This window comes from Thunnus maccoyii, chromosome 15, assembly GCF_910596095.1.
Source record: "Thunnus maccoyii chromosome 15, fThuMac1.1, whole genome shotgun sequence".
NCBI classification, from domain to species: domain Eukaryota; kingdom Metazoa; phylum Chordata; class Actinopteri; order Scombriformes; family Scombridae; genus Thunnus; species Thunnus maccoyii.
The window spans coordinates 23,451,836-23,478,354 of NC_056547.1; the positions used below are offsets into that span (position 1 = coordinate 23,451,836).

A 26,519-nucleotide genomic window follows, 5' to 3' on the forward strand; every position below is an offset into this window, starting at 1 on the left:
TTTATCCCCGTTCAAGTTAGCTGGAAGTTAGCCGCTCGGCCAGCAGAAGTCTCTAGTGCGCGAGCTCTGCCCATAGAGTATTCGCAGTATACATTCATCCAGCCAGCGCGGGAATGTCACACCAGACACCAGATTAAAAACTGGTATTCTGTGAAATACAGAGAGATTTACCTGGCAGTGATAGGCTTCATCAAGACGTTTGGCAAAGGCTTGAATGTAAAGGATGTTCATTTCTATGTAAAAGTTCCACACTGCAGGTTTTAAATCCAAGAATGTACATTAAGAGCTTAACTGTATGCTGTGTCCTCCTAAATGTTATTGTTCGAACAAATGATGTGTCAGATGGTCATCTGCCTACAACAGGCTTTCAGTGTGGATCCAGCCTGATTTAAATTTTTCAAGTGTGGCACATACTGGCAGCCTGCTGGTGAAGAAGCATGCCACATAATAAATGGGTAAAATGCCCCACCTACTGGTAGCACTAGAGGAAAAGCTTGGGGATCACTAAAGTCAGTAGGATTCATCCTCTCTAGGGACCATGCATCTCTATGCAAATGTTCAGGGAAACTCATGCAATAGCTGTCTCAACCAAAATGGTGGAGAGACCAACCAAGCGCAGGGTTTCTGTATGTTATATAGTGACCTATACAGTGTGTAATTTTGCATATATGACATTTTGTATGTTTACAGTATTTCTGCCTTCAAAAGCCTTCTAGTCTGAATCTTTCGCATATTATTCTGTCAGTGTAATTAGTAGTTAGGTAACATTTACTGTTTACGTAGTCATGAGGCTGCCTGAATTACGAATTTCTGGAACTACAATAATATTTTTCTTCTAGTTCCTGACTGGTTGCAGAAGCAGAGAGCTGCTCCACTCACGTGGGAACTTGTAAACACAGGCTGACTGCTCTCAGCCCACAAATTAGTGAGTTCAGTTGGGTTGCTGCGCGCCTGTAGGCTCGGCCCGGCTGCTCCGAGGAGAGAATCAAACGCTCACGTGGCAAACAGGCAAACATGAGTGAGGGCGAACATGGCCCATTTATTAAGAGGACGGATTCGGGATAATAGGCTTAGCTCATTTACCCTCCTTTTCACCAGCGGTCCCTCCTCTACCTCCCTCCCTCCCTCCTTCAATTCAAAGCCAATTACTCCGCCAGCGTCTACTATGGGATGCGGTTGCTGACCGTAAGTCATCTCCATGGCAACGCCGCCCTGTCTCTCCTGCTCTCAGTTTCTGTGTGTTTGTCTGAGTCATCGTCCTCATCATTGCGTTTCTGCCTGTGACCTTCGCTGCACACACAAGGAGACCAAAGTGGAGTGTGCACACGCACGCACGCGCTCACCAATTAACACACATTTCACTTTGCTGCTCCAGTCGGCGCTGCTTAGATCTGCTGCATGAAGGTTTTTCCAATGGCATTTGCACACACATAGATACATGTGATGATAACACACACACACACACTCTTTAACACACACACAGACACACACACACACACGCATGCACGCACGCACGCAGGAGCTGAATAATGTTTTTGTGTGTTGTACAAATAATCCTGCTGGATGTTCTTGGCATTCCATATCTGCAGCTCGGCCTCCTGTGAGTTTTCCCTGGCACGACTCGAGTGTGTGTGTGTGTGTGTGTGTGTGTTTGTGTGTGTGAGTGTCAGCATGTGTGTGTGTGTCAGACATGGCTGAACTTCCCTTGGAGGGGGCAAAGACACAGGCAGCTGTAGCTCTCTATTCTGTAGTCCTGCTGACACTGGCTACACAATGGATGTCTGTGTGTGTGTGTGTGTGTTGTGTGTAGTCTCTGCATACATGGATGTGTGTGATGAAGGGTCAAGGGCCAAGTGTCTGGGCCTCAGTCTGACCTTGTGAGTTTTTACAAGCAGAGTGCACGGCTTATTATTATGTCCACACTGTGTGAGTGCGTGTGAGTGAGACAAAGACGCTGCAGGAGAATGTGTATGGCTTAATACCGGGGAGCTGTGTGTGTGTGTGTGTGTGAGGACTCTCCTTCATGTTTCATTAGCTTTTTCTGCCATGATCAGACAGTCCAGGCTTGTAGACTTGAGAGACTAGACACGCACACACACTCGCTCACACACTTACCTGACAAAAAGGCAACTTTTTCTTTGAGGATGGGAAGCACCTCCATTGCTCTCATCTCCTCATTTCTCCTGAAACCTGTAGAGATAGAGAAAAGGAAGCGAGAGTAAGACAATAAGGCTCAGATGGAGGAAGAATGAAACCTCTTTTATCTGCTTTTAATGTCATGTCTCTACTTGTTCTTTCCCCCTCGATAAGCTGTGAGTTTGTTTTTTTTTTTTCTTCCTCCTTCAGCGCAGATTATTTGGGACAGAGCAGATTTCGACCACTTGTAATCTGGAGATCTGAAGCTTTTAAATACGGGGGATTGAGTCCCATTTCAGATTGCTTGCATCATGGAGGAAAAAGTCAGTAAGATTCACTGACACAGACACACACACACCAAGAGGAAGCACAGAGGCTGTGGTTGGAGAAACAGTAGTGGTGAGACAAACTCAGGGGAAGTTCAGGGGAAACAAAGAGCTGTTGTAGCTCTTGCGGTAACAGAGGTGAAATGGGGTAAAACTACATAAGCCACTTCAGTTCCCATCAACTAGAGTTAAAGCGTAACACTGTTAAATACTGCAGATATTCACAAGATTCCAACATATGAAAAGTGGCTGGTAAATTTTCACATCTACCAGTTAGTGTTAAATGGAGGGAAAAAAAAAAAGGACTAAACAAAAGGTGAACATTAAAAATTATTACCCCAATTATCCCAGAATTTTCTTTCAGCTTCATAAATCCTTGGCGTCGTCAACTGACTGCATGTTTTCAATTTAGAAACTGAGACTCAGCTTTCAGTATTTCCCTTCACCTTCTGTACAAACCGCAGTCAGGAGATTTTTCTAAATGTCGCTATTAGAGAAGGCCAACAAGTTGTCATCTGAGAAGAATGAATATAAATATAGTTACTTTACCCACTCTAACTGTTTGACTTCTCCTAAACTACTAATCGGTGACATTTTCCTATAAATAAATGTCTGCTAGCACTTGTATCCGCTGATGAATCACATGAAAGTAGCTGAACCTCTAGTAGCTTCATGAAAGCTTGAACATTTTCTTAACTGATACTTTTTTTTTTCTTGGCAGAAATCCTCCAGCGCACAAGGACTGATGTGTTTTACATACCGGTTTGTCTGGAATAAATGGATAGTTAAGCATGAGAACTGATGCAAACTTCCCCACAGCAATAACCCTGAACAATAAACTGACACCCTATAAACGTCAAGCTGGATCTCACGGGCGCGACTGTGCCAAAGACCCCCCCCCTCCCCCCTCCCCCCCGCTGTGCTGCTAATATTCTGCCAGAAGTGAATCAATTGCTGTCAGGAGATTCTCAATAAGTGAAAACCTGTTAAAGTAACACGCACACACGCACACACGAGAGATTCCCTGACGTGATTAAACTCACATCTCAGCTTCAACACATGCAGGTGGACAGGATAGACCCAGATTTTGTCCTTGAGACAGAGCAGAGGTCTGGTTTGTGTGACTGATGACCCAGACAAGTCATATTACCCAAGTGTCTCTTTTGCTGTTGTTCTCTCTCTTTGACTTTTACGTCCCACTGACTTTCTCCTCTTTTTCACCCTCATCCTGCGTGTCTGAGCAAGATTCCTGCTTTGCTTTCTTTCACAAGTTATCTGAAACTTTAATTGGGGGCAATTCATAGCGTGTTTAACACAAATTATCCTAAAAGTGTCAGGATATATGATGTACATACGTACTACAGAAAAAAAACAAAGAAGTGCCTTATAGTGTGGTGGTGAACTAGTAGGACGTGTTGTGACTGATACGCACATACACACAGATTGTTGCCATTTATTACATAACAAGAATAACTGTAAAGGGAAGTAGTAATCTCTCAGTTGGCCTTTTACTATTGTTATGATGCAAACTTGCGCACACATCCCTCCCAGGCACTCGGAGTGAATTGTACTCTGTTCTCTTCTTTCAGCATGTCGTCGTATTTGTGACTGGATGCTAATGAGATGCTAATTCTTTCCGCCACCGGAGGAGATAGATCAGGAGTTGTCTCTATTTTTACTCTTCTTTCCTCCTCTCATTTGTCTACTGCCCTCCTTCAGGGTGCCACAAAAACAAATTAGTATGATCAACTACATTTCCCACTGCGCTCCTGTAGAGAGTGAGCTTGTAGTTATTTGTATGAGAGGAGGTTGGCGTGTGGGGGGGGGGGGGGGGGAAGGGGGTGGCTCTTGCTCTGCCTCTATTTCTAGGAACCACACATGGACCGGGGTCTACTCTCTATGGGGTAACAAGTCGGGCTGCAACTAATGATTAGTTTCATTATTGATGAGTGATTTAGTGAGCCTATCACAACTTTCTAGAGCCCAAAATAACACCTTCAAATGTCTTGTTTTGCTTGACAAACGATTCAAATCCGGCAAGTAGTGATATAAAAGAGAAATTCAATCACATTATCACATTTGAGAAGCAGCAACCATTAGATGTTTGGCAGTTTTGCTTGGCAACCAAACACTATAAACTAATAAGTCAAATCTGTGGTTGTGATTGGTAGAAATGAAAAAGCTGCAGATTGTGGATCTTTTGGTCTGAAGCCCTGATATACAGGTTTTGCTGTTGCATCCTCATCTCATAACATACAGCTGGAACCATGTTTTCTTTCTTTACTGTGCATAACTACTGCATGAAAACTGATATGGAAAAATGTGTCAATAGGAACAAAAGTTAAAAAAACAAACATTGTTAACAATTGTTACAAACAATTTGTGGCTTTGTTTGGTACCTTTTTATGCTTCCATGAATCTAGAGCTGAAAAGGAATAGTCGCTCAGCAAGTATTTTGAAAAAGTTTTCAAGCAAAACGTTTGTGATGACATATGTGAGGATTTGCTCCTTTTATGTCTTACTTGACAGAAAACTAAAAATTTTTGAGGCAATTTAATGCTTCACACTGCGTTTTAGGAAATTTTGCTTTTTTAGGTCAAATGATTCATCAATTAATCATGAAAATAACAAAAAATATAAGCAGATTAATCAATATTTAAAATAATCTTTAGTTGCTTCCCTACATGAATTTATCCGCCTCTAATGAGTAGAAGCTACAAAACATTTGCCTTTTAAAAACAACTTCATTGCTGTCATGTGGACCTCAAATACGGCCTTTACGTTACATGAAAGTTACAGCAGCTGCGTATCTCTAACTGCCGTTGCTGTGTGAAGCTAAATGTGCACTCTGAGGAGCATATTGAGGATGAATGGCAACACATGCACACAAATAGATAAGTCAGCATCTTTTCACCATGGGGTGATTCATCTAAAGAAACGACTATCTTTGATGTTGCCCACAAACTTGCTGTCTGATTGGCTGGCTGCCACCAAGCAGGATAATCAAAGGTCAATGTAAAACCTAATGTTGACAAGATGACGAGCAGAAAACCACTGTGTGTGCGTGTGTGTGTGTGTGTGTGTGTGTGTGTAGAGCGAGCACACACAGCGAGTGCTTTGTAGTGCTGAGTGAATGTGCTACTGTACAGTGATTTAACGGTTACTGGATTAAGGTCAGCCCAGACACACATCATCCTCTGTAAACCCCCAAAACACATAGATACACACACATTTTGAACCCACAAAACCTTTTCCTCCTTCTACCGGCTCTCCTCTTCCTCCTCTTTTGCAAACGTAACCACAGTCTGACTGGGTTTATGTACATGGTCATGTTTACCCTGAGAGAGAAATAGCTCTGTCTCCGTTTGTCTGTCACAATCCAATAATTTTCTGAAAGGTCAAAATCCTCGGATACTCTTGCACTATTACATATCATCAGTCTGTTGTGTTCGGGGCATTCCAGGAACTATCGTTTCCTTTCCAGTTAGTCTCTTAACAAGCTCTAGAGAAGCACTTTTAGTTTGACATACGATAGACGGAAAAGCAACTTAACAGCATGTTTGAGCAGTCTGAGTTTTAAAGAATCGCTTGCTAGGATTACCAAGTATTACTTTATGATTACTGTTAATTGTCTAGCTCACTGAAAATCTTTCAATGACTATTACACTATGGCAATTGTATCTGGAAATATCTGAACATGATGACATATTTCCTATGTTTAGCCTGACGATGAATTGGGTGTTACAGCAGTGTTGAAGTATTTTTGGGGTGGATTTCCTCTCTTAGCAAACACAAAAGGTAAGTTTAAACACACAGACACATCACTTCCCTGTGCTCTGCAGTGCTGTGGGACTGGAGAAAGTGGCACAGCAGCTAAATATAGAGTGGCCTGGTCACACCCTCACACCCACATACACCCACATACACACACACACACACACACACACACACAAAACACAGACTGAAGAAGGAGGGTTTTCTGGGCAAACCGGACGAGGAAAACTATGAAAAATTTGTGGGATAATGAGACAAGTAATCCTGATGCAACTGGGATGAGAGAAGAAGAAGAGAGAGAGAGAGAGAGGGGAGGGAATGAAGGGGACAGTGGAGAGTGAGGGAGGGAAAGTAAGCAACAGAGGCCGAGGGGGAGCTGGTGGGAAATGACAGGTGAACAAAGTGAGGGAGAAGAAGACCAATTAGTCATCATCAAACACACACTCGTTTCTATCTTCCTCTCTCTTCTATTCCTCCTCCTTTCTATGTTCAGTATTGTCTGTCAAAGCTCAATGGCAGACAATACCCCCGCCCCTTCCCCCTCCCAACCCCTCCCACCCCAAAGACGCAACGTTGTACCTGTCAGCTGGATGAGGGCGGAGCCTGTCTGGGCATACCGCCACTTGTGACTGGTTGCCCAGCAAGCCATGCTTGATAATTCTTCCATAAATTGTAAAAATCCATAAATTGCTAGAGATCTGGCTTTGTTTGCTGATGGGGAAACGTAGTCCGCTGCCACCATCGGCTAATGATAGACTGACGGGATGATGTGCTGAAGGGATCCCAGTCCACTGTGGGCAGAGTCGCAGCAGCTGCGGCTAATCCTGGGATTCCTGAGGGGAGATATTCCAATCCAGCAGACAACCAAAACCGCCCATTTTGGGGTTGTCTACATGTCCATATGGAAAAGCTGGAGCAAACATTTCCAAGCAGTAGCAGAGCTATCAGTATGGACTTGTCATGAGCACAGTAGCAGTAGTGCGGATGCACGGTATTGGTGTGCACCTCATGTGGCATTAGGTGAGCTGCTAATCTGCCTGTCTTTTGGAAAGGCAGGTTCCTGAAGGTAATCCCTCAATGTGTAGGAGGGGCTGTAATTATAATATGCCTGCACTGCATTTATGCACCCTGAGAAGCTGCTTAGCATGAGGAGGGAGACTTGAGATGGACAGGGGAAACCCTTACAGTAGAGGAGAGGCTGGGATATAAAATCAAACACACACCAGTCTGTCACTCCAGTGGAGCCACTAGACACTGGCTGTGCTGGGATTACACATCTGTATGTGTCTACATGTATCAATGTTAAGCAATTTACCCCCAAAACACATCATCATTTGTGTCTTGTGCACAAATATGTGACTTCATCTGAGCTATGAACCTGTTTAAGGTGCTACAATGGAAGCCCTGAGCAGCTGTGGCTGCTTGTAATGTTTTAGGCCCATTATCTCAAGGTCACAACTTCATTAAGGCATTACCTTCTAGTCATTAAGACTTAATAATCTCATTATTAAGCGATAATAAATTACTGTTGTTCACTTTTCTTTTTTTAGGCCTGTTATTCTGAGAAAAAGATGTATTTGTAGTTAATTCTTAGTGAAAAACAACCAGATGCGGTGACTTCCTGGAGTGTCAGCTGGTTGCCTGGTCATGGTGATGACAAGTCTCCCGAAAAAAACTATTGTTTTAAACGGTCAAGAAGCCTGTTAAGTAAGAAGACTGTATTCACCAGTAAAGAAACCTTGCTGATGATAAACAATGTGATATCTGATATCTTAAGAAAACGGCATCATTGAATCCTCTGGCTTAAAATGAGGATCACCACAAAACTTTCAGTAAACAATGACGTGACCGAGTCATGATGCTGACTTGGTCATTGCTGGTCACGTTGTTGGTCTGTACTCGATACAGTTACATTCCCCACACAAAAACAAGAAGCGGGCTGTAACTTTCTGTTGTTGGGTTCATTCTGGGTGCTGTGACGCATGAAGTTGCTGGCGCACTAAATGAAAAGTAAATAACAAGTAGTCGATGATCACCCTCCTCAAGAGTGATGAAGTATACTGTGGGAAACACTGGGATATAAAATTTCATTACATTCCTCATTTTTCATTGATAATCAATAATACATTAACTACAGCTGAGAAGGTAATTATTACCTTGTTGATGATGTCTAAATTCAGGAATTCAGAGAAACCGGTGTCCGCTGCCAAGCTCTAAATTCCCAAGAAGAATTTACTCCCCAAACGTCGAGGTGAACAGTATTTTCCAGGCTGCTTGTATGCGCCGTCTATCCAATACAACAAAAATGCACCATTAACCGGATCAACCTTGTCTAACTGACAGTTGGTCCCAATATTTCCTGGGTGACTGGTCCTGTGTGAAGTGGGTGGTGGTCAAACGCAGAAACCACCGATTCGGCTACACCCCTGAGTGAGAAAGGGTACGGGATGAGAGGGAAATGCCAGAAATGTCCATCATCCTTTGCTGTATGGAAACTACCACAACACAGTCAGTGATCATTCCAGGTCAGGACTGTTACTGGGTCGTGTGTGTGTGTGTGTGTGTGTGTCAGAATATGTCAACACTTGGCACACACCTCAGAGGCTTGACTCTAGTAGGGGCCTCCAAGAGGTCAAGTGGGCATTAAACTGGCTGATACAACAAAGCCGTTTACTCAACAACACCACTACAAGACTGCCCTGGAGAGATTGTGACAAATACCGGGAGGGGGTCAGGGTGTGTGTTTTGCTGTGTATTAAAAAAATACACACACACACACACACACACACACACACACAGAATGCAACAGCTGCCTTAGACCAAGACAGATGGGATGGGTGGTACAGTCAGCAGAGGGAGGGGGAAAAGTTGCCTACATACCACAAAAAGAGTGCACACACACTTTCACGCATATAGCATCTTCCCTATCTGATTAAAGAGCAGTTACATATAGGCGTAATCTCATAATGGCTCCCCAGCAGCTGACTTGGACACATCATGTTTCTAAGCCAGCTGTTACGGGACAAGAGAAACCAGAACCGTGCACATGTGCGTCCCTGCATAGCTGCGGACTTCCCACATTCACGGCGTGTCAGAAATTCCTTGCTGAGGGATGTGTGGGAATGGCAGGAATTCCTTGAGGCTGAGGGAGTGGACAGGAATAGGGCGTCCGCGACCTGGACCCCTGCCCTACATCCTGATCTCACTTAAAAACACTCTTAAAAGCCCTGGTTAGGGAAAGAAAAAAAGAAAAAAGATCCTGGAAAGTCAGTAGCAGTGCTGATTGATACGACATAGTTTTATATGATCACATGTTGATTTTATTCATGAATGCTACGCTGTCTCACTGTGGGAATTCCTGAATGGAATTCATTTGATTTTGACACTATACTGATTTTACTCAAGTATGCATGAACATGTTTTATGTATCTCATGGTTCAAACATTGATTCAGAAGCATTTCCCTCTCTACAACGACTCTAGTGTGGGAAAAAAAAAACTCTTCTCTAAATTGTCATGATTAAAGATATTCACTGTCATCACCTCCCAGATAGATTCATCCTGTGAAAATCCTACACTGGTCCAGAATACAGCGGTGAATTGACCGTTCACAAAGTCCAGCTCCACTTAGTTACTGTTGATATTCCTAATCAAGCTTTCTATTCTAGCATAACACATAAAGCAGTTTACAATAACGGGAAGATTTACCACTTTAAATTCTTAGTAATGTCTGAAACAAGGGGTCCTTGATATTAGACAGTGGTAGACAAAAGCAGTCTGTTCATTTCTATTCTGGGAATTCCAATTTCGCCAACTAAAATAACAACTGTCATTGTTGAAACCACCATCTCTGTTTGACTTTTTTATGCTTTTAGCCGACTAGTTTAAAAATGAGAAACACGTTAATGGGTCTCAAATAATCATTTGGTGACAACATACATAACTTAACACTAAAAGACTGAGGCAAAACCTGCAGATAGTCCTAGTATTGTAATTGTAAGTATGTTTCCTTCTGGTATAACACTGTTTAGCTACTTAGATTTATGCCTCTTTGTCTGTATTTTCATGCTGTAGAGAGAGAAGACTTTTAGGGTGAGGACTAACCAATGTGTTAGGTGAATGTAACACTATCTCAGATAATGAATCTGGCTGGGGTTGCTAAATCCAGTAGAACAGGACTAGCATTAAAAAAAAAACCGAAACCACCATCCAAAGCTTGATAGACCTGCTGTATGACTGGACGATCGCTGTTCGGAGGGAACGCGGAGCATAGAGCTTCTGTTCATAAATAAATGTGGAAGTGAGAGGAGCACTGAGAGAGGATTGTCATTTTCCAATCATTACAGACTTTACCGTCATCCTGGGCAATTTCAAAAACATAAACTGCTGCCTTTTGTGGTTGTGCATTAACAGGCTACACTTTCACTAAAAAGAAATTACTGGAAGGTTACAGATAACTGTGTCAATGACTTGTAGATGTGTCACTTTTGTGTCTGAGACAGAGGCTGACAGAATGAGGCTGTTAGGAGAACAACACTATGTTGTTCATCAATTTCATTCTCTTATTATGCTTCCGTCTTGATCTTTCTCTCTGCCCAATGAACTCATCTGGCTCATTTCTTGTGCTGACTCTTCTGTCGTCTCCCTTTCACACCATGAACCCTCTGTCTTCCTCTTTCTCTCCGTTACAATTGCCATTTTTGTGCTTTGCATTTTTATTCACAGCCCACAACACTGTTATTCATCTCCTCCTGTCTGAACTGCCATTAGCCCACTTTACTTTCGGGCGACTGCTCACCCGCCTTTCCCTACTAGTATAGAGCAAAGTAGGGAGTCGCCCTAAGAAATAAGAAGGGCGCATCTTATTGGCTGTTGTGATCAGACACAGCTGTGCCACTCAACAATGCACCTACTGTGGGTACAGCTGGCACTAGCTATGCCATTGTACACACACGAACAAGTGGGTACCTAGTTAACAATAAAGAAAACCTAAAATTGCACCCTATTGTTCCATCCAGAGTTTGAGTAATATGTACACATATTTTTAGCTGCCATTTCACTATCACAATCCACAAATTTTCTAATTTCTCTCCAAGAAATGTTGAAATAATATATAAATATTCAATGTTCACACCCAAATTCTAGTCTCATTGGAGTATAAAAGCTGGCACTGCGTTATTAAACTCTAACACTGTCTGCTAGCAGCTCTTTAAGGCAGGTTTCACTACATTTTTACAGCCTCACACCCCTAAAATTTTTGTGTAAAATCCTCCCCGGTACCACTGGAATGATTTCACATGCAAACCATCGTATCTGAACAGGAGAGCATGGACTAAAAGATGCGATTTTTAAAAGAGATATTTGTGTGGCACTTATTTCATGCTGCATTGAAAATCAGGCCCCGTCGATGAAAACGGGGTATCATTATCTAGAAGCACCAAGCTGACAGCCTAAGCGATTAAACAGCGCAGTCTGGGAGTTTATTTCCAATCCACTCAGACTCTCCATGTCCTTCCCCATTTTCCTCTTTTTGTCCCCAAATCTGAGTTTTGGCCTGAGAGAGAGAGCAGCATCTCCCCTTCACCTCCGCCTCTTTCTGTTCTCTCCATTCGTCCAGACCTCTAATAGCAGGGTAGGCTAACCGAGCGAGAAACAGGCCAGGGTTACCCCAGCGACCCAAACACAGCGGGGAGGAGGGGAGAGGGAGGAGGAGGGACGGAGAAAAAGAAAAGACAGAGAGGGAGAGGAGAGGAGAGAGAAAAGACGGCTTGTTATTGGTGCCAAGAGTTCATTCGTCCGGGTCTTTTAATGCCACCTGATCTCATTCTGACAAACCCTGAAGAGCCGTGGAGAGCGCTTTTAGTAACATTACGTTTTATATATAAAAATATAAACAGCTGTATTTTTTCACCTCTCCCCTCAGTGCAAAACACGGTCATGCTCTCCCCTTGTCACCGACTGAGATTCAATGCAACACACAGCTGTTGACTCCTGCTGCACTTCACTGTCAACATCCTGCTGTTGCCCGCTGCAACCTTTTTTTTTCTGCTCCAACTATTCCGATCTGCAGGAATATGCCATCTGGAGGTGACACCGACGCTGAACTTCATCTTGCTGAATGCAATTGATTACTGAAGAATCGTACGCATTGATCAAATCTTTCGGAATCAATATCTTTTGGAGTGGTTCAACATTTTGAACCAGAGAGACAGAGAGAAAAAAAAAGTGACTCAGTAAAGGAAATGCACAAGCCCACAACACTCCCTCCTTGCAAAAGCACTCTTCAGCACATCTGTCAAGGTCCAAAGGCATTAACATTATTACATAACAGCACTGCCCCCCTCTCTCCCCCCCCCCTCCCTTTGCAGACCACAATCCACTCGCCCAGTCAGACCAGTGGCAGAGGAGGCCAGGCCAACAGATCGAAAGACATAATCGCACTACCGCCCCCCTGCCGCAGTAAACCAGGAAGTGATAGTTGGCAAGCACCAGGAAGCTTAAGAAAAACACTGCCCTTACAGGGCAAAGCAGACAGGCCAAACAGTAGCAGTGAAGCCAAGTATTGTCTAGATATAATTGCGTTCATGTTGTTTTCATTGCCTTTTTCTGCGGGTGATGGAGCTGTCTCCATCATGGCCCCTGGGCTCTGGAGCAACCTGCCAATTCGCTGTCCTCCTTTATATCTAGGGTTTAAGGGTTTTTGATTTTTTTGGGACAGATACCAAAACTGGTAGTTTTTGACTAAAGCAGTTAACAGTCACTAGTTTGTCCCTCTTTTTCAGACTGGAACGCCTCAGAAATAGAACTTAGTCCACGAAACATTAAAAATACAAATCTGAATTCAAATGATAACAGACAGCAGGCTGGAAGAAAACAAAAGGAAAAGGAATGACAGGTACAGACATTGTCCATCTCAACTCTTCATGGAGAGCCTTGCTGTCGCTACGGAAACGAGCGCTAGACATGGGTAGCCAATCGTGGCGTGGGGAACATGGTGTGTGATGGCGGGAGGAGAGGGAGGAGACGAGGGGGGGGGGGGGAAGGAGAGTCAAGGAGATGTGATAGTGAGAAATTATGGTGACGGTGGCCTGTATTTGCCACTGGGGACACTGAAATATTAATCTTGTGTGCATATGCATCTCCCACCGTCACCACGCACAAACAAAAACAGACATGAAGAGGATGGATAAACAGTTGCAGAACTGTGAATCGCTGTGTACAATTTGTTTGGGTTTGTGTGTGAGTTTTACCTGCTATCTGACTCGATACATCTCCTTTTGGCTCTTTAGGGAGGGAACCATCTGTAGGCACACACAGAAAAGGAGAGAAGGAAAAAACAATATTACCAAAATAGAAAAACAACAGATTTTGCTTGATGCATCATAGTTAAAATATTTCTGACAGTCATAGGAATAATGGAGATGGGAATGAATGAGGGAAACTTGAGAAAAAGAAGCCAATGATGACATGTTGGCCGTTTCAACAATGGTTTTGTTGTTGTCAATGAATGTTTTGTTAAAATGCTGTCAGATTAAAGGATTATTGTGTCCAAAAAAAAAAAGAGCAATTTCATGTCTGAGTTAAAATGCCTCCATGGGAGGGAATTAAAATATGCCCCACTTCTTTTCTGACATGGTGGACCAACGGCATTCAATGACAAAGCTTTGGGAATTACATGGGACCGATCGTCTGAAACCAATCAGACATCAACATCTACAAACACAAAACTCAGCTGGGTTAACGCCTCTAGAACCAGACTGGAAATTGCTAGACGATGAACATGCTCAGTTACAAAAACCCAAATGTGCCATCATGATGGATGCAAAACTCCAACGCATTGTTTTACAACAAAAAAATAAATGAAAAAATGGGAAGATGTTACTTTTGCTCCAGAACAAACAATTCTACATTTTCAGAATGTTTTTGCAATAGTTAAAGGGGACATATCAAGCTTTTTCTGATTTTCTGTTATTTATATACTGTTATAATGTATAATATATGATTCAGCCTGCTCTGAATGCTTCTTTTGCAATGTTCCCTCTACTTCCTCCTCATGACGATCGTGTCACATTGTTCATACACGCCCACAAACAGCCGTCCGTTCCATAGTTTTTGTTGCTAAGATTGTTCCATAGGTTGTTCACATTGTCTGCTTGCATTATTTCGGATCAGATTCAGGCTCGAACGTATACGGATGTATTTGAAAAGTTTCCATTTCGAGTAAAGAACTAGAAAAAGAAGTGAAGCCCTACTACTACGGTCTGCTAACAAGGCCTCCGGAGCAGGCGGACGTCTGCCGAGGCGAATCTTCCAAAAGCTGGCCAATCAGAATAGAGTGGACTCATTGGGAGGCGGGGCCTTAAAGAGACTGGAGCTAAAAAGGCATGTTTCAGACAGAGGCTGAACTGAGGGGCTGCATAAAAAGCCAGTATAAGATAAATAAAGAGTTTTTTGAACTGTAAATCATGCAAAGATATACTAGTAGAACCCCGGAATATAAATATAAACCTGGAAATATGCATATAGGCTGATGGAAAACTCTCTAACATCATCTTGTTCAGTAAAGTGAAAAACAAAACCTTGTCTTAGTCACAAGAAACAGTAAAGTTTATGCAAATCAGTCTTAACTTTCAGAAATATGAGAACACATGATGCCACTGGTGTGAGAGAAAAATCTACCGCTTATCTCAAACATGTTCTCCTTCCATTATAATTATGATACCAAGGTACCACTGATTTGACAATTTTCCATGTTCTTCAACAGCATGTTCAGCTTACACTGGACCAGTGCACGCAGGAGTCATCTACTCATCACCCTATAACTCATGACCGAGGCCCACTGGTTTCACCGCCGATACAACAATCGGCCCATTGATCCAGCCTATAGCCTGTGTGTGAGAGAGGCTGCTGCTGTGACTGAGGGGAAGATACGGTCAGTGTCATGTGCTGTCGACATGTAAACAGGCTGGACTGTCGACTGGCTGACTCAGTGACACATGCTCCCTCTGTTCTGACTCAGGCTTACTGCTTCCTGTTTGAGAGGCCACTGGTTGTATGGAACCAACCATGTGCATGTCAAGTATCTAAAAATATGATGCATATTGATTTTTCGATTTCTCACGGGTCCTACACTACACGCGATGTACAAAACATACACTATATGAGTGACATGTGACCTGTACTGTGGGTCTTCTTGACTTTGTGATTTGAGAGTTTGTTTTAGGTAAAAAACTGAATCTCCTACTTCCGTGAGCTGAAGTGCACTGCAGAAATAGGAACATGTAAACACACGCTAAAAAAAGTTCAGTTAAAATGTGAAACTTCATACACTAATACAGATACAGAGGCTCAGTTGTGACACATTTAGCAGCTAACTGGCATCCTCAGACATGCGTGCAAATCAGTAGTGTTACCACACTATTTTCTTTAGTAAGAGACCGTTTGTTTGGAAAGAACTCAAAAATCTGTGTTTCTGGACTGGCATTATTTTTACAGTCTCAACACAACTACTGAACACACATATTTTGGCAGTAATAGCTGGGAGTTGCGATAAAGTGATTGCATGAGTCTTATCTACAAGACTGGAGCTTTTTTTTTTATTAAAGCAACAGTGAAACCTGCTCTTCAGTTTTCAGCCGACTTCGAATTAGAAAGCGATACTAAAAACCTTACTGATATGTTACTTCCCCACCCCTCTCACTCACATGCTCGCACAGACATCCAACTTATGCTTTGTTCATGATAAGTCAGATGCCTTGTTGTGCTGCATATCGCTATGTCTTGATTTAAGACTACACTGTAAATAACTTTAGTGTTAGAGTCAAGAGGTTGTGATGTGTGGTGCAACAAGCTAGTGAAGCTCTGTAAATGTTATCGCTGTTATTAGTCCTTGGGGCCGTTTCTAAACAGACTACTGTGACCGTAATCTTAAGGGCCAAGAAAAATGTCACCCAGTGCAACAGTGTGGCTCATGCATATGAGACAAAATACAGAATGATGATGATGATGAAAAAAAAAAAAATCACACTAGAAGTAGAGGGCCTCTCTTTTAACTGAAGAGTTCAGGTCCAATACCAGAATCCGCCTTGCCGAAGTGCCCTTAAGCAAGGAACTAAACTCCCTCTAGCTTCTTATGTAACAAACCATGACCTATGACCTCTATTTCCTACAAGGACCAATATCCCTGTATCACATTAAATCACCCTGCTGTTTCTAATAGTTCTCTGCATGGTTTCCTTCTGTAGCGACTACTACCAGAGAGCTATGATTTAGCAGCATTTCGCTTCTGGCAGTTTGCATAGAACGGCACAGTACATATAAAACTACACATGAGCAAACTCGCTGGCAACAACAACCGATGCCACAGGCCTCATGCACATGAGTAGAGACTCACACATGCAAACACAGCAAGGGAAAAGCAGAGCCAAAGCAGTCGAGACAAGCACAAAAAAAATCTCAAGGGAATGTTCTGTAAAGCCGTGTACCTGGGAGAACTTAAAGAGAATGAATGGGAATGAAGGAGAGAGAAGGGGAAAAAAGAAAAAGGAAGGCAAAAGAAAGACCAAACACCCACATACTTCGCATATTTGCAATGCCAAAGATGTCCACTTAAGCCACAGTGTGCAACAATGTAATACCAGACTACAGTAGTGGTTGCCCGCATCTTATCACTATCTAAACAATGAGACTTGTAGCTGAGCCAGAAGTCAAACATGCATGGACAAAAAGGAGATAAAATTTAATGTATGAGTGCATAAAGAGACGCGGATGCACACACACACACACACACACAGTCAAGAACAGAGGCTTTTTCTGAAGAGATGTGGCCGTTGAAGTAGTCCAATCCAATCCAACCAATGACACACAAACACACACACAGATATGCATTAACACAGAGCCAACTTTGTTACAGACCATAGTAGGATAAGCCAACCGCTAGTACGTCAGCTGAACTGTTTGGATACACTTAAACAGACACGCACACACACACACACACACCTAACGGCCGTTGAGGAAATGACAAAGCAAAAAATGCAACGGGCCCAATCCCATGAAACATCCAAAGTCTCCCCTCTCCCTGAAACATGCACACACACACACACACTTACATACAGTGAACTCACCTAGACCTCAGCTCTGTTGAACACTGGCTATACTGTATCCCAAACTGAGCTCCCTTCCACTGACAACTCACTCTTGTCCTTACACACACACACTGTTTCTGACTTCTAGTCCACATTAACACAAGACCACCCTTTCTATGGGCCCCTGCCTTCCCCTTCTCGGCAAGCACACTCATCGTTTGACTCATACACAACTAGGAAAGACCCCTTTTCATTTAAAAATACCTATTGTCTGGCTCACGCTGACTGAAACGAGAGGTGAGGCACACAAAAACAGTGAGCAATACCCAGCTGTCAAGGCTATCTTGCGGAGAGTAGCGGTAGATATCGCTGTAGGTGTTTAGCAAACATTTAAATGTCAAGGGCCATGGACAGCACATTTAACAATATATTACCTATGGGACCACCCATCTGAGAGGATTTTTTAGTGCTTGGCGCAAAAATAGGTAGGTGGTGAGAGTGAAACTGAGGATGCACGATGTCACCTTGTGAAACTCACGATCAATCAATGTGGTAGGTAATACTGACCTTAAAGTGATAATGAAAGAGTTTCATGATTTTATCTTGATCTCTTGTCTTATGCTCATTGCTGTGGTATTCATGCTCTGAACTTCGCAGAGATAACCTCTTAGTTAAACAATGGGATCGGTACTGTGACGTTTTCTGTGGATTTCTACTGAAGCCTGAGTTTCTGTGGTTTCTGCTCTTTTCTTTGTGAATTCAGCCATGACGGCCAACGCTGCTCATGCCAAACGCATGTTCTTATTAATCCCGCCTCCCACATTCATACCCTGACCTTAAAGCCCATGAAAACTTGGTCTCAAATAAGAAGTTTTTCTCCACAATATTAAATATTCATAACTAAATAAGCAACAATCCAAGTTCCAGGTTTGAAAAAAAAAAAACATACGTTAGGTATTATTTATTAAGAGTTGAATACTCAACTCAGCTTATCAGGTCATCAGGACTGTGTTAGTGTGATTTAATCAGATTTGACAGCTGTGTGGCTGAATAACACTCAACATTTGAATTTGATTCAAATATTGCTAAATTCTGGTTGGCCAACAGAAGTGTGTGACATCATCTTTTTCCAACCAAGCCCCGCCCACTTCAAATCAGTGAGAAGAGCACAGATAAAATACAAATTCAAAATGCTCTCATGTAAATCAATCAAAACTGTTGAAACTTTGCATTCATGTAGGACCATATTGCTCATAGTAAGAAGCTTATTGACAAAAATGTTTTCAGGACCTTTAATACCGTCTAAGGCTAGGGATATACTCACTTTTTACCCAGACGCATAAGTTAAACTTAACTAAACATGGCGACACTCTGGGAGGTTACTGTATTGATAATAATTCAATGTGTCAATTCACGTGCTTAAAGGGAAAATTCACCGCTGTGAATGATGATTTCTTAAAACTAGGTCACCTATGTAGTAGAAATGTGTAATTATTTTTGAAATTGGTGCCCTATGAGTAGAGAAAACTGAGAAAAAGGCCACAGATTCTCCATGTTGCTCTTAAGGAGGAATCCTTCAACAACCAGAATGCATTGCACGCAGTCCCGTCCAATCAGCTACTGATGGTGTGTTTATGGATCGCAGGGGGCGAATACGTTTCCTAGCAGAGCGGCCGGTTAGCAGAGAAAATATTATATGTCTTTACTGAGGGTTATTTTCATTTACAAACATTTTTCTTTTGCAAAGCCTCTCCGGCTGCAGCGCCTCTCTTTCGGCTGCCACTGTTACGACTCCCATTGTCGCTTTCTCCTCCACACTCTGTTGTGTCTGATTCCACAGCGTGATATACAGCTGTGTATCATGAAGCTAGTTTTCTTCCAAATATGCTGATATTTTCAAGTATTTAGTAGTATGATATTTTGGTGTCTGCTTTTCCCTATAACTAGCCTAACATTGTAGATGGAGTGTTTTGGGAGACCCACCTTTGACTGTCCTTGAAGGCACCACTACAGAAAATCAGAGGCGGAGACTAGAGATCTGAGCTGTCATAGCCATAGTTCTTCCTTACCCCCAACTACATCACTGTGGACGTCTACTGACAGCGCTGGTGCCCAAAGAACAACAGATTTTGCAGCTGCGCCCCAGAGACACACAGAACATTAACACTTTCTTCACACTATATCCCTAATTAGGATAGTTAGAGTCAAAGTTGAAAACTGGTGAAGTGGTCCAGCGTTAATTTCTCAAAACAGACCACCAACGCTCCAAGGAAAGTAAGATACCCAGGCTAGCCATCATGTGTAGGCCAGCGCTTGGTTACGACATGATTAGGCCTTACCTACACCCCGACCATCATTCACCTTTACCCACTGCCTAAACATAATCCCCTTGAGGCTTATACCTTTACCTTACAATCCTTAAAACCAGTTTCTTATTTGGCGTGAGTCACAGTGCTTGAGTCAACAACATATATGAATGAATCACTGTGAACTAGCTAGCCAGTTCTTCTTCATTCCAAACAAAGTAGAAACATTAAATACTTCACTACCTGTGCTCCAAAGTTTTGAAATGCCAGACAGGCTGAACTACAACTGTATATAAGCAATCTATGATAGATGAGAGCAGATTAAATATAAAAATATGAAATAAAGCAGTGCTCTTTAGTCCCTATTCTCAGGACTGTGATTTGTTTCATCCAACCAGGTTGTTATCTGCCCTCACCTGGCATCCCAGTTGTAAAATAGTCCATATTAGAGAGCAAAGAAAAATAAAAGCCAGGCTGTCCCCTCTAAAGATCAGGACTAAAGGCCACTGTTTTAAACTATTCCTCATTTTGCCAGGGGACCTCTGGGACCCACAAGGACCTCAGTAGTCCATGCAGCCTTTGCTTTAATACACAAAAGGCCACTGACTGTGATGTTTAAAGTGGATCAATTTCTCTCCTGAAGAAGAAGAAGAAGGGGGTGAGAAGTAGTCAGAGGTAGAGACAGAGACAGAATGAGAAAGTGAGAGAGATGGGGAGGGCAACAGTGAGATAGCAGTTTTGAATGCACTGGAGACCCAAAGAAAAAAAGGAGTACAATGGTCTTTCAGGACTTGTCCTAGTTTGGTACACTCTCTCTCTGTCTCTTTCTACTCTCAAAATAGGAGCAGAGACCATTCTGGCAAATCTTTCATACTGATCCTAATCAATTGCCAGCAAATTCAATTCCTTTACTGACCTCTTTCATTAACATAGGTTGGCACTCACATCTACTCTTCTCCTCTCTTCATTATCTTTCCAAGGTCTCGCTCTCCCTCAGTCTTTGAATTTCACAGCTCCTTTCTCTACCACCTGCACTGAATAGTCTCCCTTATTTCCCTCTAACAGGACAATAAAATCATTCAGTCACTCCGAGGCTTATTGTTTATGCTCCTCTTACAAGAATGCGTAAAGAAAATGGTTATCTCCACACGTGATTTCACGGCCACTTGCAACCTGCGCCCCCCCCCCTCCCTCCCCGCATCCTCCCCCCTCCTCCCCCCTCTAACCTACCTCCTGTCTTCTCCATCTTCTCTCCATTTTTCTCTTCGACCCCTCGACTTTTTTCCTTCTCTCGTTCCAGCTTGTTTTAAGAAAGACAGCGGCGGGGAGGCAAATTTTCCCCGAGCTCACACCAATTAGCTATCACGCCGGAGAAATTACCGAACGAGAGCGCGGCAGATGAGAGGAAAAAGTGGGACAAGCTCCTTTTTATAAACACACGGAGAGGCGAGGGGTTTGCATATGTACGTGTGTGTGTGTGTGTGTGTCTGTGTGTGTGTGTGTGTGTCTGTGTGTTTCAGTTGTTCCTAAGAGGAGAATTAAACAAGCCAAAAACTCTTTCATTTACACATCTGACAAACATCTTAATACTTCAAGTCCCTGGCTAATGGTCTAATAGACTAGATTTGAAATTATTATCATTATACAGGGCAAATCAGTGCTAGCTGAGGCCAAGTGTCACTCAATAGCTCCCTTTTCACTTCTCATTACCTACTTTGAAACTGACTGTAAATACCTTGTTCTGCTTGCCCTGGTTCACAAGTTATATCATATTACATGAGTAGACTTCTGCTTTTTTGTTTTTGTTTATTTCTATAGGTGGGTTGGAGTTGCTTTGTATTTAATGCATTCAAATGTTGCATTGGGATCCATGCCTGAACTAAGTGGCACACAGAAACCGACCATTATTAGTAGCTCTTATCAGCTGGCCTTTGGTCTTATCTGGTCCGTATCTAGGCGGCAACCTGTGTGTCTATCTGTGATAGCACAGGCCTTTGCTGAGCTGGTTTACATAGGCTTAGTAAAGACATTACATGGGTCGGACAGACAGACATGGTAGCCATCGTTGCCGTGGTGACAGACAGCTAACTCAGCCTTGTTTTGGTGGGCATAAAAATGTAGGGTGAAGCCAGCGTTTTGAGTACAGAAAGCTGTCACAACTCAGAAATATTACTTCTGCAAGTGTAAAATATCCACCTTTTCTGAATTACAACACTGCTTTAGCCTAAAATCACCTAGTTTGGTATTGAACCTTAATGGATCTACTTTTTTGGTGCCAAACAAAATGTGTCCACAACACTGAGTAGTACTAAAAGTTGGTATAAAATGCCTGGTAAGATTTATAAGCTTGTGTGCTTATTCTTTAAGCAGACAGTTTCTGCTTTAAATACAAATCTTGCCAATTTCAGCCTGTATTTTATTTAGTTAACTTTGAGTATGGCTGCTTGTGTTTACATTTAAAGAAACTGGTCAGCATTTTATGAAATACGCTTAGTGGCTTTCTTGCTGAGAGTTAGATGAGAAGACAGATACCACTAATATCAGTCTGTAAAATATGAAGCTGGACACAGTTAGTTCAGGTCAGAATGAAGAGTGAAAGCAGGAGGAAATATTGTAGCTAGCCCGGCTCTGTCAGGTTAGAAAATGCGCCTAACAACACATCTAAAGCTCTCCAATTATCATGTTTTATCTCATTTGTTTAATCCGAACAAAAACCAAACAGTAAAAACAAAAACTGATTGTGGTTTGGCTGTGGTTGGCTTATTTTTTGGCTGCTCACTTCCTGGAGCATTGTCGTCACTGTGAGTTCACCAGGCAACCAGCAGAGACTCAAGGAATTGACTGTGCCAGGCCAAGAAATAATCCAACATATAGTTCCCCATGCAAACATAATGTGTCATTTCTTCCTACTTTGGTTCTTGTATTGTTGTTGTATTATTGTATTATGTATTTCTTTCCCCCAGACAGAGCCAGGCTAGTTGTTTGCTAGCTGCTTCCAGTTACTATGCTAAACTAAGCTAATCAGCTTCATATTTAATGGACAGACAAGGGAGAGCAAAAAAAACAACAACAAAAAAAACAAATATTTCCCTAAAGGCAATCAATTCCTTTAACATTTGAGAAGTTTGGCTACTGTTAGATGAAAAAAGGGTTTGTAGAAAAGCATGTTAAATTTCCTAATAGATATCAAAAATACTGGCAATTGTATTGATACAATTTACACAATGCTGTGTGTGTGTGTGTTCAGATCAGAATATTTCAAATCCATCAGCCTACCTCCCTTACCTCCCTCTCTCCACCTCGCCGTACATGAACACACACAAACACAAACACACACACACACACACACACTCTGAATAATCCCAGAGAATAAACACCAGATTAGATTAGGTCAGCGTGCGTAATCCAATGAACTCTCACCTCTAACATGCCTAATGATGTTAGAGCTGACAACATCGCACCATCGCACACACAGCGACTTGTACTGCTGACACACTGCTCTCTCTCTCACACACACACACACACACATCATGTATACTGTATATTCCTGTTTCAGTAAAGAGATTTGGTGTTCAAACAGTTCTTGGCCAGTCTGCTTTCCCACACATTCCATACACTCCCTGACAGGATCTGCAATCTGCTCAGTATATCATTTATGACATATTGACTTGGTCTCAAAACACTGTATAGCCAGTTATACATTTTTGCAGCATTTTACTGTAAACACACATCTTTGGAAATATTATTAATGACTTCATTGCCGCATAACTAGGCACAGACCCCCGATTTTATTCATCACCCTTTTCAAAATGCTCCTCAAGCTCGCCCTACCTCATTGGTAAGCTGTCGGAGGCCGCTCTTCACATTGCCATGTACGGCACATCCAGAGAAAGACAAAACTTGTTTAGAAGTGTCTGACTATCGGGGAAGTGAGTGTTGTTCCCTCTGAAACGCAATCTGCTGCTTTTTGTTCTGGTTTAGGGGTTGTGTTACCGAGGTCCGCCTAAAAGTTCACATTGACATCATACACGCTTTGGGCTACAAACAACTCCAGTGCTGCCACTCATTCTACTTCACGGCTTTTGATGGCTTCGCTCGCCGTGTTCTGATTGAAAAATTACAGTGTTTAGTCTAGCCAGACATGTGTGGACCAGGTTTTCCGACCGTTTTTTTTCGCTGTGGACCCCGATCCACGAGGTCAAAACATTGTTCCCTTTTGTCTGTTACCATGGTAGTCCCCCAGAATGTTACATTTGTATCTGTAATTTCTCCATTTGCATCGATATCCTTGCATGTTGCATGGTAGAAACTCCCTTCATTTACATGGTGAAAGATAATTTCAACATCAACAGATAGCTTCCTGGTCCTATGACTGTAGTGTGCTTATCAGTTGTTAAGACCTCATATAATTTGCTCGTCTCACCTCTTTGTGATAAGTTCCAACCACTAAATCCGTTACTGCCCTTCTGTCACCGGGAGAAATTGGCTCACACGATGACATAAGTTGGACAGCACACTCTCCCCTATTAAACAAATAATAAACTGGTAACTAAGCAGGCAAATCCAGACTTTGTACACTGGGAAATGTCATTGCAATACCAAAGTAAAGTTGACCAACAGGACCGGTCTTTACAAGCCTGTGATGTGATACACAGATCAGCAGCAAAGGCCTTGAGCAAGACAACGCACTGTGCCAGCTTGGCATCAGGTTTAGCACAGAATTGTTTAACCAGAACGTATCTGTGGGTTAAACAATGGATGATCTTTCATGGCTTAACATTTAAAGCTGCTAGAATCAGTATATTTATATTAACAATGAATCACATGGATACTTATATGTGAAAAGTGTCATTAGTTGTGACGAATCCACAGAGAATTAAATCACCCGACTCTGCAGTTCTCAGCTCCACAGAGCTTTAAAGATTCTTCCAGTTCGTTGTTTAGGTTGTCTGACCCACAACTTTACTACTACTTTAATTTGGTTCACTTTCACCGCTCTCATGAGTGAAAAACCTCTACAAACCCACTGTACGCTACCTGGCAAGCACTAAAACACCATCACACTACTTCCAATTTTGCTCCCAATGGCCGTTAAAGATATTTGTCGCTTGAATGTAAACATGTCGTTTTGGGGCATTTGCTGAAACGTCTGTTTCTATCGTTTTACTTGGGAGGACAGTCTTGATGTTTTCCTTGTATTCTGGCACAAACGCAAGATTTTTAATCAAGCATGTCACAAGCTATGTGTGCTAATCCTGATCCGCTGTGTCGTTTTCCCACTGAGCTGATAGACTGGCAGCTCTGAACGCTAAATGTACCAAAACTTTGATCACACTGCCCCAGTTTTCAAAAAGATCTTTTTTTTTTTCAAAGGAGAAAAATGTAAATCACAATCCTCCCTCTAAAACTGACCTGACAGCAGACTAAGGGGGTTTGGCTTGCTCAGCTAGTTGTAATCCACCTTTAAATTTTAATGTACTTGCAGCTGTTATTAGGGATGAGAAAGATTAGGCGTTTACACAAGTACTCATGGGAAAATTACAACAGTTTTAATTATTTACTATTAACAGTTTACTGACAAACTGACTGATTTTCAGCACTTTTTTTTGCAATTTTCTCTGCAAAATCCTGAGCAAATGACAAAAAGATGTTATTCATGACACAGGTCAGCAGATGACTGTCAGCTATATCATTTGCGATATTTCTATCCCCCAAACAAACGATTTTATATCCATCCTTACTCATTATTGTTATCCGCATGTGTCGACGGGATGCTTTTTGTCTGTGCCAATGATGTTGTTGTTGCCATGTGTTCTCTGCTGTATTTGTGTTTTATTTTAAAGGGATGAATGCCTTTCTAACTGAAACATCACATTTTTAATGCCACAATAAAAGGGAACAGTTGGAATAGATGGAGTGTTTTTGGTTTTTTTTATCCCCATGTTTTAGCTTAATCTCCAGCCCGTTCTAAAAAGCTTTTTTACCAGGCCGTCCATTTGCTCGAGATTGAAGCTGCCTGGCTAAAAAAAAAAAAAAAAGGCTAAAATCTCATAACCATCATCTTTCCCTCCAGCTGGTTTCCATTTACTATCTTTTGTACAGCACAGTTACTTACAGGTGTGTGTAGTACCTGTTTTTTTTTTTTTCTACAGCTGAGAGCATGTATGTGTGTATGAGTACAAATGGCCGCTCTCTGTATAGAAGCAAAGCCGAATGTAGCACAAAGTGACCTTAACAAAACAAAGTCAGGGAAAAGACGAGATGGAGGACACTGAGATCGGGTCAGCGGCAAATCGGAGAAAGTGCTCGTGTGAGTAAGTGCGAAAAGCAATTGAGAGGGAACAGCGGCTGCCTATCACAAAGCCCCTCATACTGTGAAGCGTATGAAGCCAGAGCGTCTCTCGATTACTCGGTCTGAGCTTCTTAAAATTTTGCCTTTCAGTGCACAAATTTCTGCACTCTGAAACCTTTTTGCAGGTAAATTCTGTCCGTTTTTGCTTCTTGAGGTGAATATTAGACATTTGGGGGTTATATGATGATATATACTATGAGATAATATGAATGTGCCTTCTGTCAGAGGTTCTGCCTTAATGTTATACAGTGGTATCTATCCCTTTAATGTCTTTGGTTGTATTAGACCATTGTGGACGATGCTGCATATCTACTACTTGTATCCTGTTTACAGTTTTACCTGCATATAGACATTCAATGTTCTTGTCTAATTGTTATTTGCTATATGTATCTAAACCTCACCTACTTACTTTTCCATAATAGTGATATGTTTATGTTCTGCCTTGTTTTGGCTAGAGTCAAATTCCTTGTATGCATAAACATACTTGGCCGATAAAGCTGATTTTAAAATCAAACTGCAGGACGATGTTTTGGGAAATATTG

At 42.2% G+C, this 26,519-nt stretch overlaps 1 protein-coding gene across 4 annotated transcripts in view; it reads right to left on the reverse strand.

Moving 5' to 3' along the window:
• The window catches only part of LOC121913694 (triple functional domain protein), a 72,121-nt gene that overhangs the window by 40,174 nt on the left and 5,428 nt on the right, over nucleotides 1-26,519 (reverse strand). For all 4 annotated transcript variants that reach the window (XM_042436451.1, XM_042436450.1, XM_042436449.1 and 1 more), the window contains exons 2-3: nucleotides 13,486-13,536; nucleotides 2,116-2,190 (exon numbers count right to left, since the gene is read on the reverse strand). In XM_042436451.1, the coding sequence (XP_042292385.1) occupies nucleotides 2,116-2,190; nucleotides 13,486-13,536 (126 nt within the window). The remainder of the gene's footprint in view (nucleotides 1-2,115; nucleotides 2,191-13,485; nucleotides 13,537-26,519) is intronic.